This window comes from Pogoniulus pusillus, chromosome 15 (genome assembly GCF_015220805.1).
Source record: "Pogoniulus pusillus isolate bPogPus1 chromosome 15, bPogPus1.pri, whole genome shotgun sequence".
Taxonomy (NCBI): Eukaryota; Metazoa; Chordata; class Aves; order Piciformes; family Lybiidae; genus Pogoniulus; species Pogoniulus pusillus.
The window spans coordinates 21,755,948-21,775,541 of record NC_087278.1 but is presented as its reverse complement, the minus strand read 5'-3'; the positions used below and the strand labels follow the sequence as shown (position 1 = coordinate 21,775,541).

Below are 19,594 nucleotides of genomic sequence, written 5' to 3'. Positions count from 1 at the left end.
GAGTGTGCCCAGGTGGCCAGGAGAGCCAATGGCATCCTGGCCTGGCTCAAGAATAGTGTGGCCAGTAGGACAAGGGAGTAGGACAAGGGACAACAACTCCACCACCTCCCTGGGCAGCCCATTCCAGTGCCAAACACTCTCTCTGACAACAACTTCCTCCTAACATCCAGCCTAGACCTCCCCTGGCACAACTTGAGACTGTGTCCCCTTCTTCTGTTGCTGCTTGCCTGGGAGAAGAGCCCAACCCCACCTGGCTACAGCCTCCCTTCAGGTAGTTGCAGACAGCAATGAGCTCTGCCCTGAGCCTCCTCTGCTGCAGGCTGCACACCCCTAGCTCCCTCAGCCTCTCCTCATAGGCTTTGTGTTCCAGGCCCCTCACAAACTTCGTTGCCCTTCTCTGGACACATTCCAGTATCTCAACATCTCTCTGAATTGAGTAGCCCAGAACTGGACACAGCACTTAAGGTGTGGTCTGACCAGTTCTGAGCATAGGGGCAGAATAACCTCCCTTGTCCTGCTGGCCACACTGATGAATTATGTTCTTCTGAACTCTGCAAGAAAATGTTTACAGCAGCATGTTCTGTCTCAGGCACTGGGCTAGAAGCATGTTCTGTCTCAGATAGGCACTGGGCTAGAAGCATGTTCTGTCTCAGATAGGCACTGGGCTAGAAGCATGTTCTGTCTCAGATAGGCACTGGGCTAGAAGCATGTTCTGTCTCAGATAGGCACTGGGCTAGAAGCATGTTCTGTCTCAGGCACTGGGCTAGAAGCATGTTCTGTCTCAGATAGGCACTGGGCTAGAAGCATGTTCTGTCTCAGATAGGCACTGAGCTAGAAGCATGTTCTGTCTCAGGCACTGGGCTAGAAGCATGTTCTGTCTCAGATAGGCACTGGGCTAGAAGCATGTTCTGTCTCAGGCACTGGGCTAGAAGCATGTTCTGTCTCAGATAGGCACTGGGCTAGGAGCATGTTCTGTCTCAGATAGGCACTGGGCTAGAAGCATGTTCTGTCTCAGATAGGCACTGGGCTAGAAGCATACACCCCAGTAAGCACAGTTGCATGGCAGGGTGGTGATTCGATGTGAAACCATTCAGCTGTGCACCAGAGGCATCCTGCATTAGGCTACAAAACCACTTGCAAAGTTCAGCTTGTGACTGGGGACTCACAAAGCCTCCAGAAGTCAAAAATATGTGCAAACAGTGCTAGAGGCAAAGCTAAGGGCACAAGCTAAGCCAGTACAGAGAAAATCTCTACAGTGTGAGTGGAAAAAAGAGTAGCTTTGTCTGTGTAGATGTGACCAGGCAGAACTCAGCAAACCACCACCATTAGCAGGTTAATTAAATAGAAGATTTATCAATCTGGTCATTTGCCACTATAGCTACAAAGAATTCTGAAGGGAAACAGGTGTAAAATGGCATCCTGCTCCATGCTGAACATCCACTTAGGACTACATCTTAATGATTTTTATTCTCACTAACAGCTCCTCCCATTCCATTTTCTCTTTGCAGTACAATGACTATGTGCATTTTATTGAGCCCTGTTTTAAGGGCATCCTGGTCCAAGCAGACAGAGATAACAGAGAGGTGAGTACCAGGTGTTGAGGTTACTGTCTGTAAGGAGCACATAGGGAGTGCACAGGGTTAAGATGCTGTGGCATGAAACTCAGGGACAAGGAACAAGCAGCTCCCAGGAGCCCCGTGGGTTTGCAGTTCAGAAGCAAGCACTGGTTCCATGATGGGTGCTGGTTTTGTGGCTCAGCTCTGCTCACAGCGAGCTGCTGTAAGTGAGGTTAGTTGGCAACAGCAGCAACCTCCTCCTTAGAATCATAGAATTGGTCAGAGTTGGAAGGGAACACAAGGAACAGGCAGTTGCAACCCCCCCTGCTATGGGCAGGGACACCTTACCCTAGATCAGGCTGGCCACAGCCTCCTGCAGCCTGGCCTTAAACACCTCCAGGGATGGGACCTCAACCACCTCCCTGGGCAACCCATTCCAGCCTCTCACCACTCTCATGCTCAACAACTTCCTCCTCATGTCCAGTCTGAATCTCCCCACCTCCAGCTTTGCTCCATTCCCCCCAGTCCTGTCACTCCTTGAGAGCCTAAACAGTCCTTTCCCAGAGTTTTTGTAGGCCCCCTTGAGATTCTGGAAGGCCACAGGAAGGTCACCTGGGAGCCTCCTCTTCTGCAGTCTGCACAGCCCCATCTCTTTCAGTCTGTGCTCACAGCAGAGCTGCTGCAGCCCTCTGAGCATCCTCGTGGCCCTTCTCTCCAGCATCTCCACATCCCTCTTGCAATAGGGGCTCCAGAACTGGCTGCAGTACTCCAGGTGGGGTCTCAGCAGAGCAGAGTAGTCACTGCTGTCTGCACTGCCTGCCAGAGTGTGCCAGACCTGGCCATGCAAAAACAGCTTGCAGAGGGCAAAGGTTCTCTGTCTTTAAAATCCCACATCCTCGTCCTTCAGACAGGAGCAAAACCAGCTCTGTGCTGGGGAATGTGCCTTCAGCTTGGCCTGATCCTTTGCCAGGGTGGATTCCCAGAAATCTTTGTCTGAGGGTTTTCCTGCACTGGTCCAGGAGTGCCCAGCAGTCCCAGGGCTGTAAGCCTGCATCCAGCTGCTCCCTCCCCCCTGGGCTGACCTATGTTGTAACCTCTTCTTACTGCTGTTGGGGAGGAGGGGTGGTGGTGTTATTTCCTCTTTCTCATTGTATTAGTACCACAGTGGTGGCACAGCCTCCATGTCTCCAACAACCACATTTCTCTCCAGATTTCTTTCCCAGCTCAGCCCTGGGTCACAGGGGATGATGCCAGAGGGTGATATCTCTCACAGTGTGTCCCAAAGGATCTCCAAGCCTTTTGGACACTGTCTTGCAGAGAGCGCACTCTGCCTGTTTCATTTACAACCAGATCAACACCTCTCAAGTAGCAGACAAGAATTCAGGTGGTTTGCATTTTTCACAATGCTGTTGCCCTTTCAGGCCCTGGAATGTTGTGAGGTTATTCCCAGAAAGGGTGGCTAAGGGCAAGTCCAGTTTGTAACAGTCATTCCCCTTGCATGATGTTTCATGGACTGGCACTTGTTTGCAGCCCACAGGCTGAGAAATGCAGTCCTACCCTGGCTGCACAGGCAAAGGTGCAGTATGATGGCACTGCCAGTGCAACAGCTGTCTGAATTTCCCAGCTCCATCCATCACAGCCCTACCTTGCTCTGCAGGCAGTGGTGAAGGATCAGGAAGCCAGTGGGACAGACTTCTCCAGGTTACCCTTTCCTGCTCTGGTGGAAGGGAATGCTCTGCCTGAGCCTCATGGCAGCCTTTTTCCTCTCTTGTCAGCATTTCAAGCAGCTGGTGGAAGAACTGCAGGCAAAAGGAGTGGGGACTGTGAACAAGGCTTTGACAGAGTCTTTCAAAATCCTGAGAGAGGTAAGAATGTTGGTGCTGATGGGCACAAGTGTCTCTGCCCACCCTCTCTTTATTCCTTTATGTCTAAAACACATTCTGCAGTGGGAAGGTGACAGGAGCTTATCTCCTGAGCCCCAAAATTGCAACAACCATTGTACAGATGTGACTCAGCTTTGGGGGAAGGGTTGGTTTGTGCATGATGCCCTGAAGCTGCTGATCCCTGCCCAGAAGGGATCAGAAGCCTACAAGGCTGTGGCCTCATAAGTATTTCCATAGTGAGCCCCAAAAGTAGGCATTGCCCAGGCACCCTTGTTAGAAATGGTGGCAATAAAACATAACTGATCAGCTGAAGGCAACAGTCCTGGCGATAGGCACTGTGATTAGTGGACCTTGGTGAGTAGATGGTGATGAAGACATGAAAGATTATCCTGAGGCTTCAGATTTATTTCAGTGTCACTTTGCTAAGTATCATTGCTCAGGGAAGAAATCACAGGTGCAGGGGAAATTATCAATCTGCTCATGTCCTTGTGGCAAGAAGCACAGAAGAGTCATTGCCTCGTGCAAGCAGTTGGCACTTCAGTAGCCTGGAGGTAAACATACAACTTAACCCTGTTTCTGGAGGAATGGTAACCTTAAAAAGGACCAAGAAGCAGCTGGACACCAGCACCTCCTCATGGCACTGCCTGTAGTGGGGTTGGGCTGAAGATACCAATGCCTCTGGTGCTGGGACCAAGAAGCAGCTGGACACCCCTACCTCCTCATGGCACTGCTTATAGTGGGATTGAGCTGAAGATGCCAACACATTTGGTGTGAGACCAAGAACCAACTGGACACCCCCACCTCCTCGTGGCACTGCCTATAGTGGGGTTGGGCTGAAGATGCCAGCACCTTTGGTGATGAGACCAAGAACCAACTGGACACCCCCACCTCCTCATGGCACTGCCTATAGTGGGGTTGAGCTGAAGATGCCAGCACCTTTGGTGACGAGACCAAGAAGCAGCTGGACACCCCTACCTCCTCATGGCACTGCCTATAGTGGGGTTGGGCTGAAGATGCCAACACCTTTGGTGCTGAGACCAAGCAGCAGCTGGACACCCCCACCTCCTCGAGGCACTGCCTATATAGGGGCCAGGCTGTGATTTAGTTGGGGCAATTCATGAGGCAGGATCACAGAAACACCCAGGCTGGAAAAGCTCCTCAGGAGCACCAAGTCCAACCTTTAACCCTGCTCTACAAGATTCACCTTAAACCATATCCCTAAGCACCACATCCCAACGACCCTTAAACACATCCAGGGTGGGTGACTCCACCACCACCCTGGGCAGCTCATTCCACTCCCTGACCACTCTTTCCATTAAAAACTTTTTCCTAATGTCCAATCTAAACCTCCCCAGTCTCAGCTTGAGACCATTCCCCCTTGTTCTGTCTCCAGTTACCTGTGAGAGTTGCCCAGCAGCAGCCCCTCCACAATATCCCTTCCAGTAGTTGTAGACAGCAATGAGGTCTCCTCTCAGTCTCCTCTGTTTCAAACTAACCATCCTCAGCTCCCTCAGTTGCTCCTCATAAGATTTATTCTCCAGGCCCTTCACAACTTCGTTGCCCTATCTGGACCCACTCCAACAGCTCCACATCTCTCTTGCATTGCAGTGCCCAAAACTAAACACAATACTCGAGGTGCATACCACAGCTCAAGGCAAAAGGTTACCACCTGCTGAGTGCTCACATCCTTTTAGGACTCTGAAGTCTTCTCTTAGAGCCTCTTATGTCTGTATTAGTGACATGGGAGGGAAAATGTTTTCATCAGAGAGCCCTGAAACTAATCTGTGCTGCTGTAGTCATATAGGTGGATAAAGTGAGAACTTTGGTGGAGTTTGCCACCTCCTTCCCATCAGGCAAAATCCAGGTTCTTAGAATCATAGAATCAACCAGGTTGGAAGAGACATCCAAGATCATCCAGTCCAATCTAGCATCCAGCCCTATCCAGTCAACTAGACCATGGCACTAAGTGCCTCAGCCATAGCTGTTCCTCCCATACCATATCACAGTATCATCAGGGTTGGAAGAGACCTCACAGATCATCAAGTCCAACCCTTTACCACAGAGCTCAAGGCCAGACCATGGCACCAAGTGCCACGTCCAATCCTGCCTTGAACAGCTCCAGGGACGGTGACTCCACCACCTCCCTGGGCAGCCCATTCCAGTGTCCAATCACTCTCTCAGGGAAGAACTTTCTCCTCACCTCCAGCCTAAATCTCCCCTGGCACAGCCTGAGGCTGTGTCCTCTTATTCTGGTGCTGGCCACCTGAGAGAAGAGAGCAACCTCCCCCTGGCCACAACCACCCCTCAGGTAGTTGCAGACAGCAATAAGGTCTCCCCTGAGCCTCCTCTTCTCCAGGCTAACCAATCCCAGCTCCCTCAGCCTCTCCTCATAGGGCTGTGCTCAAGGCCTCTCCCCAGCCTCATCACCCTTCTGGAGACACTCAAGCATCTCAATGTCCCTCCTAAACTGGGGGGCCCAGAACTGAACACAGCACTCAAGGTGTGGTTTAACCAGTGCAGAGTACAGGGGCAGAATGACCTCCCTGTTATTGCTCACAAGAGCACAGGTGAAAGCATGCAAATGCAAACTGCTACATCTCCCTGCTGAAAGTGGCTTTGCTGCTTGCAGCTTGCAGCAGACAACCAGTAACAATAGCTGTAATGAAAGGGGCTGCAGCATTTCCCTGGTAATGTTCCTCAGCCCAGTTGATGTAGAATTAATAGCCTAGCAGAGACCTACCTAGTGAGGAATGAGGAGCAGAGAGAGGTTGAAGAACATGTTCTCACCCTCTCTTTGTTTCCTTCCATCAGGTTCTGGGCTGGACAGGGCATATTTTAATCCATGATGCAGTTTGCAGAACAGTTTCAGGAGAACAATTAGCCAGAGCCTCCCTTGCCCCTCTCTTCTGTGCTCAGTAAACCACTTAAACTCTCTAGTCCAATTTAGGCACACCACTTAAACTCTGGATGAGGCACTTAGTGCCATGGTCTAGTTGATTGGTTAGGGCTGGGTGCTAGGTTGGACTGGATGATCTTGGAGGTCTCTTCCAACCTGGTTGATTCTATGATTCTCTAGCCCAATTTAGTTGCACACCAAGTGGTTCCAATAAGATATGCATCCCGGGGAAGCCATGGTCTGAAGGAGACACTTAGAAGGTGCTTTGACATTCTCAGGCATCCACTGCTACCTTCTGAGCTCCTTTCTTGCTTGCCAAGCTTTAGTCTGTCTCGCTGCTCCTCTTTGTCTCAAGGAGCTTGTCCTCTTGCCCCTTTCCCATAGGATTTATACCCCTTTGATCTGACTGCTGCTCTGCTCATGGCTGTTCCCTGAAACACTCTCCTCCCAACAGTGTGGAAGTGCTGCAGCTGAGAGCTATCAAGTGCTAAGCAGAGCAGAATAATTACCTTCCCTGTTCTACACATCACAGGCCTCTGAACACAGCCTAAGACAATGGCTACGTTTCTTCAGACACTCTCATGTTCATTTCTACCCAGCCCCTGCAGTATTCCTCATCGACCACTATTCAGCCTCCTGTTTGCTATTTGAGCCTCTGCCTTTGCACTGTATATCAGTTGTTAAGATAGATATGGCTACAGAAATGCCAAATATAGGGATATGCAAGCACCCTTAATCCTAAGGGAGTCATACACACAGAATTAGGGGTGCACAGACATGTGCAAGCATCCCTAATCCTAAGGGAGTCATACACACAGAATTAGGGGTGCACAGACAGACATGTGCAAGCATCCCTAATCCTAAGGGAGTCATACACACAGAATTAGGGGTGCACAGACAGACATTTGCAAGCATCCCTGCTCCTAAGGGAGTCATACACACACAATTAGGGGTGCACAGACAGACATGTGCATGCATCCCTAATCCTAAGGGAGTCATACACACAGAATTAGGGGTGCACAGACATGTGCAAGCATCCCTAATCCTAAGGGAGTCATACACACAGAATTAGGGGTGCACAGGCAGACATGTGCAAGCAACCCTAATCCTAAGAGAGTCATGCACACAGAATTAGGGGTGCACAGGCAGACATGTGCAAGCATCCCTAATCCTGAGAGAGTCATACACACAGAATTAGGGGTGCACAGACAGACATGTGCAAGCATTCCTAATCCTAAGAGAGTCATACACACAGAATTAGGGGTGCACAGACAGACATGTGCAAGCATCCCTAATCCTGAGAGAGTCATACACACAGAATTAGGGGTGCACAGACAGACATGTGCAAGCATCCCTAATCCTAAGGGAGTCATGCACACAGAATTAGGGGTGCACAGACAGACATGTGCAAGCATCCCTAATCCTAAGAGAGTCATACACACAGAATTAGGGGTGCACAGACAGACATGTGCAAGCATCCCTAATCCTAAGAGAGTCATACACACAGAATTAGGGGTGCACAGACAGACATGTGCAAGCATCCCTAATCCTAAGAGAGTCATACACACAGAATTAGGGGTGCACAGACAGACATGTGCAAGCATCCCTAATCCTAAGAGAGTCATACACACAGAATTAGGGGTGCACAGACAGACATGTGCAAACATCCCTAATCCTAAGAGAGTCATACACACAGAATTAGGGGTGCACAGACATGTGCAAGCATCCCTAATCCTAAGAGAGTCATACACACAGAATTAGGGGTGCTCTGCTCTGCTCTAGTCTGAAGCCACTGCCCTCATCCTGTCCCTGCAGGCCTTTGCAAACAGTCTCTCTGCAGCCTTCCCATAGCCCCCTTCAGGTACTGTTAGGTTACTAATAGTCACTATTAGGTCTGCCTGAAGCCTTCTTTTCTCCAAGCTGAACACCTCCAGCTCCCTCAGCCTGTCCTCATAGCAGAGCTGCTCCAACCCCCTGATCATTTTCATGGCCTCCTCTGGACCTGCTCCATCAGGTCCTTCCTGTGTTGAGGTGTCCAGAGCTGGCTGCAGCACTCCAAGTGAGGTCTTCTCAGAGCAAAGTGGCAGATCCTCTCTCTCTGTCTCTGGCCATGCTGCTTTGGATGCAGCCCAGGCTGCCATTGGCCTTCTGTGCTGCAAGCTCACACTACCTGCTCATGTCCAGCTTCTCATCCATCAGCAGCCCCAAGTCCTTTTCCAGACAACTACTCTGTATTATCTCATCCCCCAGCCTGTACTGATTCTGCTCAGAATATGTAATTCAAAAGCTGGTGCCATGGTCTGGTTGATTGGCTAGGGCTGGGTGCTAGGTTGGACTGGATGATCTTGGAGGTCTCTTCCAACCTGCTTGATTCTATGATGGTTTTCTAACCCTTTAGAGGAAAAGAACCCCCAAGTTCTGCCTCCTGAGCCCTCCTTGGAATGATGTCTCCTCTTAACACTAAGCTACTTTCATGGTGCTTCCTATCCCTGCTGAACTCAGAGATTGCATACATTTTGAGGTTATTATGAGGAGGTCACTTCAGACTGGCTGAAGGTGAAGATAATTGTGAAACTGGTAACAAACTGGATTTTAGTGAGTGGTAAACTTCTGTGTAACTCGAGCAAGCTGCTGTCATGAAGAGAATAAACACATCTGCTGCTTGGAGTAATCAAGGGAGATTGTGGCCTCTTATGCCCCATCTGTCTTGGCAAGCATTTTGTTAGTGCACTCACAGGAGGACTGAGTTACTAATTTTTCCAGCAGTGTGGTAGACATTTAAGGCCAACTTACCCTTCTAGCTTCCTCCCTTACTGTAACAAGACTTTTTCTGTTGAATCACTCCTCACCCCTTGGGATTGCATGCAGTCCCAGGCAGCTCTCAGCTCATGAAGGAAGTTGTTCATAGAATCAGAATCAACCAGGTTGGAAGAGACCTCCAAGCTCCTCCAGTCCAACCTAGCACCCAGCCCTAGCCAATCAACAAGTTCAGCAACACCTTCTGCAATTCTTTCCCTTCCTGCTGAGCAAAGGTTATTCAAATGCTTTCAATTAACTTTAATCCTGTCACTTTCTGATCCTGACTGTTACTAATTCTTTCATTTCTTTGTCTTTTTACCACTTCAGTGTGTACCCAGCCATTAAAATAGTGCCCTTTTGATGATGAACTATGGAAGCCTGACCATTTCCCTCTGCTTTTTTTGCTATCTGGTGACATCCTCTTTTTACTTCATTTACTCCAGAAACATTTTAAGGACTTTCCTTGATTCCATTGACATTTTTATGAAGCAGGATGTGCAAAGCTCAGGGCTGCCTATTTACCAGTTTATGCTGTTCCACTTTACCTCATCCCTTGTTTCTTTCTCCTTTTTGTAGTACAAAATCTTTGCCTGCTGTGTGTCTTCCTCTCTCAGAATTACAGAATGGGTAGAGTTGGAAGGGACCTCCAAAGCTCATCCAGTCCAACCTCTTCTGCACTCAGCAGGGATATAGAATCATAGAATAGAATCATAGAATCAAGCAGGTTGGAAGAGACCTCCAAGATCATCCAGTCCAACCTATCCCCCAGCCCTATCCTCAATTAGATCAGATCTTTTCAGTCAGTTTGAGAGTTTAGCAGTTCTCCAGGCAGATCTCCTCCTGGGGCAGGAGAAGATGGTTGGACGTGGCCCTTGGTGCCATGGTCTAGCCTTGAGCTCTGTGGTAAAGGGTTGGACTTGATGATCTGTGAGGTCTCTTCCAACCCTGATGATACTGTGATACTGTGAAAAGGCTTCCCAGTAATCAGGCCAGATGTGTATTTATTAACTCATAAGTAATAACTGGGGGAAGGGGAGGGAAGAGATGCTTCTGTAGAATCCTAAAGTATCTTTAGGAAGTAGCCTAACAAATCATCTAATAGAATGCATCTTCCTTTTCTAGTTTCACACACAAAAGTCCATTTTACTTGCACATCAGTAAATTTAGCTCCAGACCTGTACAACAACCTGACCACAGCTTTCAGTTTGTTGTAAGATCTTAGTTCGTGTGGTGCAAAGCCTCAAATTCCATCACAGGGTCACAGGATGTCAGGGGTTGGAAGGGACCCAAAGATATTGTTGGTTGTGGCTTCCAAGGTGACTCATGGCTTTGAGTGAATTAATAGATGAAGGCTACTAAAGCCTTTTCCAGTAAGTCTGTTGCACAAAAGACCACCTCACTTTTAACTCTGTAATTCTAGGGCAAGTTGAGAAACTTGATGTTTTTCAGTGCTGGCTCTCAAACCAAGAGTGAAATACCTTTCACAAGCATGAGCTGCATGAAATAGAGTTAGACAGTGGTTGGATTCTATGATCTTAAAGTTCTTTTCCACCCACAAGGATTCTATGATCCTAACCAGCACGTTTGCCTGCACATTGCTGAGTTCCATCACTGATGTTCCCATTGCTTCACTAATAACTCTGTGCCAGGCTGTCATTGCAAAGTAAACAGCAATGAGCAAATGTGGTCTAGTTGATTGGACAGGGCTGGGCACTAGGTTGGACTGGATGATCTTCAAGGTCTCTTCCAACCTGGTTGATTCTGTGGTTCTATGATAAGGGGTGCCAGAGGCTTTGACCCTGAATTACTTAGATCATCCTGTTACTCCTGGCAGTGTAATCAAAGGCCTGTACCTCATTCACTGACTGCAGCTCTAGCCTGTATCTTTTATGGATGTCTTGTTCTTCACTTCTCCTTCTTACACCCTCCTGAGACTTCAGTCAGAGCTGCCTTCTAGCCAATGCCAAGGAAATGAAGGACTTAGATCAGAACACACCCCTGGAAGTCATCTAATCCAGGTTTATTCTGCAAGCAGGACTAATTGCAAAGCTTAGCTAAATTGCCAACTTTTGAGAGTCTGAAGAGGTGGACATCATGCAAACTCTGTCCTGGAGCTGCACCACTAAATGCAATTTTTACCTGTTTGCTCCTTTTTATTCTGTTGCTTTGTTTCTGAGAGAAGTAGAATCACAGAATATCTGCTAATAACAAAGAGGTGGCTATCTTACAGATGCTTACCAAGGCCAAAGATGAATACACCAAGGTGAGACTTGCTGTCTGTAAAAAGAGGACATTTCTTTTAGGGGATGCTAGAATAGAATCACAGAATCAGTCAGGGTTGGAAGGGACCACGAGGATCATCTAGTTCCAACCCCACTGCCATGGGCAAGAACACCCCACCCTAGATCAGGCTGGCCACAGCCTTATCCAGCCTGGCCTTAAACACCTCCAAGGATGGGGCCTCAGCCACCTCCCTGGACAACCTATTCCAGGCTCTCACCACTTTTATGCTGAGGAAGTCTGGCACTCTCTTCTCACTGAGCTCCTTCCAGCTGGTGGAAGGTTCCTTTAGTTTCTGCAACTCACCCTGCACTAACTAGGCTGCAGAAGCACTCCTCCTCTAGCTATTTCTCATGTACCACATGCTCCAGCTCCAGCTGAGTCATCCTTACCTAGACTCACTCAGCTTTGTTCATGTATGTTTTACAGTGCAGAGCTAAAATTGAACACTTCCTTGCTGTCGACTTGAAACTTTGTAGGCGTTTGTGTGTCAAACCACAATGTAGAAGCAACAAAGAAAGAATCTGGCTTTGCAAAGAGGATTGGGTAAGAGGCAGGAAAAGCTGGGAGAAGACAATGACAAAGACCAGAGGGAGAAAGTCAAGTCATGGAGAATGAGAGGTGGACAGCATCACTTTTGCTTGAGAAATAAAAAACCTCTGCCCAGAACGTGCAACATTCTACCTACCCAACAGCAGTCACTCTCTCTGCTAATCTACAAGCAGCTGCTCTCTGTCCCTGTGCTCACTTGAGACTCCTTGTGGTTCTCCTGCCTGATGGCCTGCAGCAGACTCTCATGTGGTTGCCAACTCTTTTCCACTTTGGTTTGCAGCTAAGAGCATCCTGCGCTTGTTCTGTTGTGCACCAGCAGCCTTTGCCCTGAGTCTGCCTGCTGAGCATAGGGCTTGTGCTCATGCCTCTCCTGGAGCTCCATTTACTCTGTAGTGGGCACCAGTGGTTTTTTGTTGGGTGGCTGGTTTTAAACTGTAGAAGGTTTTTGAACCACTGGAAATGTCTGACCTTGGGCAGTCTGTAGGGAAAGAAAATAGAGAGCTCTGTTGCTGCCTCGATATGACCACAGCAGCAGAGGTACCCTCAGCCTCCCTGCTGATTGTGCTGCTCTGATGATACAGGCTGGGGTCAGAGTGGCTGGAGAGCAGCCAAACAGAAAGGGATCTGGGGGTGCTGATTGATACCCACCTGAACATGAGCCAGCAGTGTGCCCAGGTGGCCAAGAGAGCCAGTGGCATCCTGGCCTGCATCAGGAATGGTGTGGCCAGCAGGAGCAGGGAGGTCATTCTGCCCCTGTACTCTGCACTGGTTAGACCACACCTTGAGGACTGTGTTCAGTTCTGGGCCCCCCAGTTTAGGAGGGACATTGAGATGCTTGAGTGTGTCCAGAGAAGGGCGATGAGGCTGGGGAGAGGCCTTGAGCACAGCCCTACGAGGAGAGGCTGAGGGAGCTGGGATTGGTTAGCCTGGAGAAGAGGAGGCTCAGGGGAGACCTTATTGCTGTCTACAACTACCTGAGGGGTGGTTGTGGCCAGGAGGAGGTTGCTCTCTTCTCTCAGGTGGCCAGCACCAGAACGAGAGGACACAGCCTCAGGCTGCACCAGGGGAGATTTAGGCTGGAGGTGAGGAGAAAGTTCTTCCCTGAGAGAGTGATTGGACACTGGAATGGGCTGCCCGGGGAGGTGGTGGAGTCGCCGTCCCTGGAGCTGTTCCAGGCAGGATTGGACGTGGCACTTGGTGCCATGGTCTGGCCTTGAGCTCTGTGGTAAAGGGTTGGACTTGATGATCTGTGAGGTCTCTTCCAACCTTGGTGATACTGTGATGCTGTGAAAAGAGAAGCACACTCGAGCCCCTCATCCTGAGTCAGTAACTCACATGGATGTTTTGCCTAAGAATAGCTAAAACTGTGCTTTCCAGTTCAGAATTGCTGTGGGTGACCTTGGCCTTCCATCTGCTCTCCCTCTCCTGCCACTGCCTTGCATTAATCTTCTGCGCAGAGCTGTCGCATCTTCCCCCTTCCCTGATTTTTCACTCTGCGTCAGTTTCTGTGTTCTCCCTCATTGCTTGGGCTTTTCCTTGCTGAGACCACGGAGTGGTGAGGTGCTGTGCAAGGAGAAGAGCCATACTGACACAGCCAGGAGCTGCTCATCTTTCTGCCTTGACGTTGTCTGCTGCTGCCTCTGGTGCCTGCTAATTCAACACCTTGCGGGTGCTGTGTAACTGCTGGTGAACCTGGGGGCATGAGAGGCAAATGGCTCTGCCCACAGGAGCACTGCATAAGCAGCATCTGAAGGCTGATCCTCCTGGCTGAACAGGCAGGATCCAGCTTGCCCTTAAGAGCAGGCCTGTTCAGCACTTCTTCACATGTCCTTGGGTTCACATCAGCGTTGGTACCAGAGGCCCAGCATGCTTCCACTTCACCTGAAATACCACTCATGCACAGATAACAGATCAGCTGTCATGCCAGAGCATGGCCTTTCTATCTGCTACATTCACAACCTCTTTCAGCTCTGATGGCAGTTGCCTTCTCTTTTCCCGTGCTCCTGCCTTTCTCTGCTCTTCCTTTGGCAGATTGATGGATTCATCCTGAAATAATGAGTCTGATTTCCACCCTCCTCTCACATTTTCAGCCATAAAAAGTGACAGTTACTGCTATCAAATCAGAATTGCAGTGTTTATGGTCAGCCCATGGTCGTTTTGCATAACTGAATGTGACTGTGCAAGATGTGAGGCAGCAGAGAGCTGTGCCCTTCCTCCACAGCACTTCTTTTCTCCTGGTTGTTTTACTGCTCTAAAGCTTCTGGTGTCTGTGTGTGCTAGGCAAGGCTGCATAAAGAGAAAATGATAGATGCAGCATACAAACACAGTCATTATTTAAGCAGAGTTCTTTCTGAGCACAGCGTGAGGTTTGCAAGAGCAAGGCAGGATCTAGCCCACCATGATTAGAAAAAGAGAGACCTTGGAGTGCTGGTGGGCAGCAAGGGACAGCAATGTGGGCAAAAGAGCCAACTGTATCCTGGAGTGCATCAAGAAAATGTGTCCAGCAGGGCTAGGTTCTTCTGCCCCTCTGCTCTGCCCTGGTGAGTCTGCACCAGGAATACTGCGTCCAGTTTGGGGCTCCCCAGTTCAGGAGAGACAGAGACCTGCTGGAGAGAATCCATCGGAGAGCCACAAGGATGCTTAGAGGATTTGAGCATTGCCCCTTTGGAGAGAGACTGAGAGCCCTGGGGCTGTTTAGTCTGGAGAAGAGAAGGCTGAGAGGGGATCTGATCAGTGTCTATAAATATCTGAAGCTTGGGTATCACAGTATCACAGTATCACAGTATCATCAGGGTTGGAAGAGACCTCACAGAGCTCAAGGCTAGACCATGTCACCAAGTGCCATGTCCAACCTTGCCTTGAACTGCCCAGTGAATGGGGCCAATCTCTTTTTGGTGGTGCACAGTAATAAGACAAGGAACAACAACTACAAACTCAACATGAGAAGAAACTTCTTTATGGAGCCCTGGAGCAGGCTGCTCAGAGAATTTGTGGAGTCTCCTTCTCTGCAGACTTTCCAAACCCACCTGGATGCATTCCTGTGTGGACTGCCCTGGATGATCCTGCTTTTGGCAGGGGGGTTGGACTGGATGATCTCTGGAGGTCCTCTGTGACTCTGTGATTGTGTGAATGAACATGCTGTGACCTGGCCTATGACCACAACTGTTCTTCCTCTCTGCAGTTCAGAAATGCTGGCCAAGGAGGTTTGTGTAACCAGGCTATCATGCTGATCACAGACGGAGCAGTGGAGGATTACGAAGCTGTGTTTGAGAAATACAACTGGCCAGATCGGAAGGTTTGTCTGAGCACTGAGAAATAGAAAGGCTGAGGAAAGGTAGTGTCCTGCTGTGGTGGGAATAGAGGACTGAGAGCCAGGCTCTGGGGCACAGCTGAGCATTCACATCCTCTAATACCCGTGTGCATCCAGCTGGCGATGCAAACCAGAGCAGCTAGGCAGGTGTGAAGGTTTGGGTGTTACTTGCCTCCCCACCTGCCTTTGGAAGATCACCCAGACTAGACTCAGCAGCTCTGGATATAGAATGAAGCTTCATATTTACATCTTAGCACAATGTACAGGCAGATAGTTACAATCTATACAGTTATATACAGAAATCACAGTATCACCAAGGTTGGAAGAGACCTCATAGATCATCAAGTCCAACACTTTATCACAGAGCTCAAGGCTAGACCATGGCACCAAGTTGAAAGGTAATGCAGAAACACAACAGCCCTCCCAGAAACCTGAGTCCCCAGGAGGGCCTCCCAACCACTCTTCCACTCTCCTCCCACTCCTCTACCTTACCCCAGATCTTGCCTTATGTTTAAGGTAGTTTTGAAGGTCAGCCAAGGGGATTAGGAAGCAGATGGATTCATCACACAGACAGCAGGTTAGGTTAGAGAGAGAAGTTCAGCCCAAAGCCCAGGCAGTGTCTCTGTTATCTATGTGTTCTTGTTCTTATACATCTCAGCAAGCCTAAGTGTACAGTAACCATCACCATTGTTTTCTTCTTCACAGCCTGTAATCTAACTCTTCTCACCAAAACATTTTAGCTAGGCTCAAACTAGCACAGCAGGAGCTTCCTGCAGTGATTTGAGAGGAGTTATAGATCATAAGTGGGTATCTGTAGGTCAGTGAAGATTCTATGTTTTCTAAGGGTGTGGGCAATCAAAACATCCTCCTGATAGGGCAATCAAAGCATCCTCCTGATAGGGCAATCAAAGCATCCTCCTGATAGGGCAATCAAAGCATCCTCCTGATAAGACAATAGAAACTGAGCTGAGTATTGTAAAACAAAAAAGAACTTCTGCAAGGAATTTTAATCCCACCCAGCACTGTTTGCAATTGGTCCTGTTTGAGAGAGGTTTGGCTGTTACCAGTCCTTCTGGTGGGCAGGGAAATGCCCATTCAACCTCTTTCCTTGCCTTCCAGCCCTGTTTACTTTGAACTCTGTGATTAGAGGCTTGTACCAGCAGAGCAGATTGTGAAAGGAGAATAGGTGATGGCTCATCCTAAACCCTCCTGATTGATTTGTTTACCTCATCCTAGTCAGGAGCAATGTACAAATGGAGAGGACCAGAGCATGGGGCTGTTAAAGGTGATTTCAGGATTGGCTTTTTTGTTGTTGGTCAAGCATGAGAGAAGTGGTGAAGCTTTCTCTAAATGCCTGGTACAACCAGCTGCTCCCTTGGGGAAAGGCCTCCTGTGAGCTATAAACCCCTCTGCATGTGGTTGCTGAGTGCCTGGCAGAGCTGCTCTCACAAAATTAAGCAGAATTGGCACTTCTGCCTTGTTATGCAGATGATGCTGGGTGCTGCTTGGCTTTCAGGGCTTATTGTAATGGGAAATTGTGTTCCAGCCCACAAAATGCAAAACAAATGGAGCAGGAAGATCCTGTGCCTGAGTGAAGGCACAGATATTACCCTGCACTTCAAATTCACATTCCCATTAGTGTAAACTGGATGTCAGACCTCGGCCATTTGCATTTTAACAGGCTCACAGGGTGTTAGGGGCTGAGAGAACATCCAGTCCACCCCCCCTGCCAGAGCAGGACCAGAGAATCCAGCACAGGTGGCACAGGAACACATCCAGACAGGGCTGGAAAGGCTTAACAGCCTCTCTGGGCAGCCTGTGCCAGGGCTCTGGGACCCTTACAGTCAAGAAGTTCTTCCTATTGAGTTGGAACTTGCTGTGCTGTAGTTTCCACCCCTTGCCCCTTGTCCTATGCCAGGGCACAAGTGAGCAGAGGCTGTCCCTGTCCCTTCCTTCCTGACCCCCAGCCCTCAGCTATTGATAGACATTGCTCAGATCCCCTCTCAGCCTTCTCCTCTCCAGACTGAACAGCCCCAGGGCTCTCAGCCTCTCCTCATCAGGCAGTGCTGCAGTCCCTTCAGCATCCTTGTAGCCCCCTGCTGGACTCTTCTTAGCAGATCCCTGTCCCTCTGGAACTGGGGAGCCAGAACTGGATGCAATATTCTAGATAGGGCCTCCCTAGGAGAGAGTAGAGGGGGAGGAGAACCTCTCTTGATCTGCTGTGACACATTACAGCCTAATTCTTCTGTCTGTGTGTTCCAGGTCCGGGTTTTCACTTACCTCATTGGTCGGGAGGTCACTTTCGCACCCAACGTGAAGTGGATTGCCTGCAACAACAAAGGTGCTTGTGATGCTTTGAATCAGAACAAAATGGGTCAGACCAAATCAGCAGCTTAAGCTGGCTGTTTCTATGTTCCCAGTTCAGAAATGAGGGAAAAGTAACACACAAAAACTTGGGATTGAGACAGTTAAATAGGCAAAAAAACCCAAAAGAAACACCCAAACAACTGAGATAAGAGTAGAGTTACTGAGCAGAATCAGATAGCCATGGTACAGAATGCACAGTGCCCTTAGCCTACTGGCAGAAAAAGCATGGGGCAAAGCAGCAGGAAGCAGAAGCAGGAGAACAAAAAGCCCAAGCCAGAAAACTGCTCCCCCATCCCTCTTTGTCCTGCTGCCATCCCAGCAGAAAGCACAACACCCAAAAACCCAGAACAGGAAGCCTCTCAGGTTGCAATCTGAACTTCAAGCCCCATCATACTTTCCTCCTGTCTAGTGGTTTGGGTATTCCCCCCAACACACACTTTGGAAATCACCCAGACTAGACTCAGCTGGCTTTGGGAGTTGAATGAAGCTTTCTATTTACAGCTCTGCACAAGATACAAGCAGATAGTTACAGTATATGCATTAATAGACAAGGTAAAAGGTAATGCAGAAACACAGCAGCCCTCTCAGAAACCTGAGTCTCCAGGAGGGGCTCCCAACTGCCCTTCCACCTTCTGCCACCCCTCTACCTTACCCCACACTTTGCCTTATGTTCAAGGTGAGTTTGGAGAATGGGCCAGGGAGGTTAGGAAGCAGAAGGATTAGTCACACAGACAGCAGGTTAGGGAGAGAAGGGAGGCAGCCATAGCCAGACAGAAAACTCTGTTATCTTTATGTTCTTGTTCTTATCCATCTCAGCAAGCCTATGAGTGCAGCAGCCATCACCTTTGTTTCCTTTTCACAGCCTAGCATCTAATACTTCTCACCAAAATATTCCAGCTAGCTTCAAACTAGCACACACTGCTGATTGATTTCTAGGTATGCTTGGCTGATTAGAATTCCCCAACCTACCCTTATGTGATTCACATCCATGCATCTGCTCTACTTCAGCAGAGAACTGCTATTCCCCAGATCATAGAATCATAGAATCAACCAGGTTGGAAGAGACCTCCAAGATCATCCAGTCCAACCTAGCACCCAGCCCTATCCAATCAACTAGACCATGGCACTAAGTGCCTCATCCAGGCTTTGCTTGAAGACCCCCAGGGACGGTGCCTCCACCACCTCCCTGCCTTGTGCCCCAAGGAAGAATGGAGGGTTGGCCAGAGGGGTTAGGAAGCAAAGTGGATTAATCAGAGAGATGGAGAGTGAGGTTAGAGAGAAAAATGCAGCCCAGAGCTCAGGCAGAGAGCGACTCCCTTATCTATGTTTGGATTCTTGTTCTTACACATCTCAGCAAGCCTATGAGTGAAGCAGACATCATCATTTGCTTCTCTTTCACAGCTTGTGATCTAATCCTTCTCACCAAAGCAGTCTAGCTAGCTTCAAACTAGCACATCCTGCCAGCACTTTCCTGTTTGAAGCCAGCATGGCTGCATCACAGTGTGGATAACAGCAGCAGGTTCAACTCAAGCCATGAGAGTGCTGTGTGGGAATGGTTACCCAACCCGCACCACACAGGTCACATGTGGGCTGAATCCTTGGGGCCACAGACCCCTCTAAGGCTTACCCACTACACCTGAGGCTCCCAAGCCCTTGGTTGGAAGACAAGCTGAGGAAAAAAGCAGACCCTGGTAATGCACATGAAGGTGCCTGTGTCCCATCAACACCAGTCCTCCGCGCTGAGCATCTTCATTTTCCTATCACAGTGCTAAGGGATGCTGTGATGGAGATTTAGGCTGACTGTAGTCCACCCCAATCCCTCTGCTCATTGTGTGCCAACTGATGGCTTTTGACAATTTGTCTAAAACCCTCTCAGAAAGGCTGACACATTTTGGCTCAGATGCAAAGGAAACATCTCTTCTTTAAAGGTTTTACAGCATTTATGACAAGA

At 49.1% G+C, this 19,594-nt stretch overlaps 1 protein-coding gene across 1 annotated transcript in view; it reads left to right on the top strand.

The window, feature by feature from the left end:
• CACNA2D4 (calcium voltage-gated channel auxiliary subunit alpha2delta 4) overlaps positions 1 to 19,594 on the top strand; it is a 176,359-nt gene that overhangs the window by 30,797 nt on the left and 125,968 nt on the right. Inside the window, exons 9-12 of the mRNA XM_064156008.1 lie at positions 1,509 to 1,583; positions 3,332 to 3,421; positions 15,148 to 15,261; positions 17,539 to 17,617. Of these exons, the coding sequence (XP_064012078.1) occupies positions 1,509 to 1,583; positions 3,332 to 3,421; positions 15,148 to 15,261; positions 17,539 to 17,617 (358 nt within the window). The remainder of the gene's footprint in view (positions 1 to 1,508; positions 1,584 to 3,331; positions 3,422 to 15,147; positions 15,262 to 17,538; positions 17,618 to 19,594) is intronic.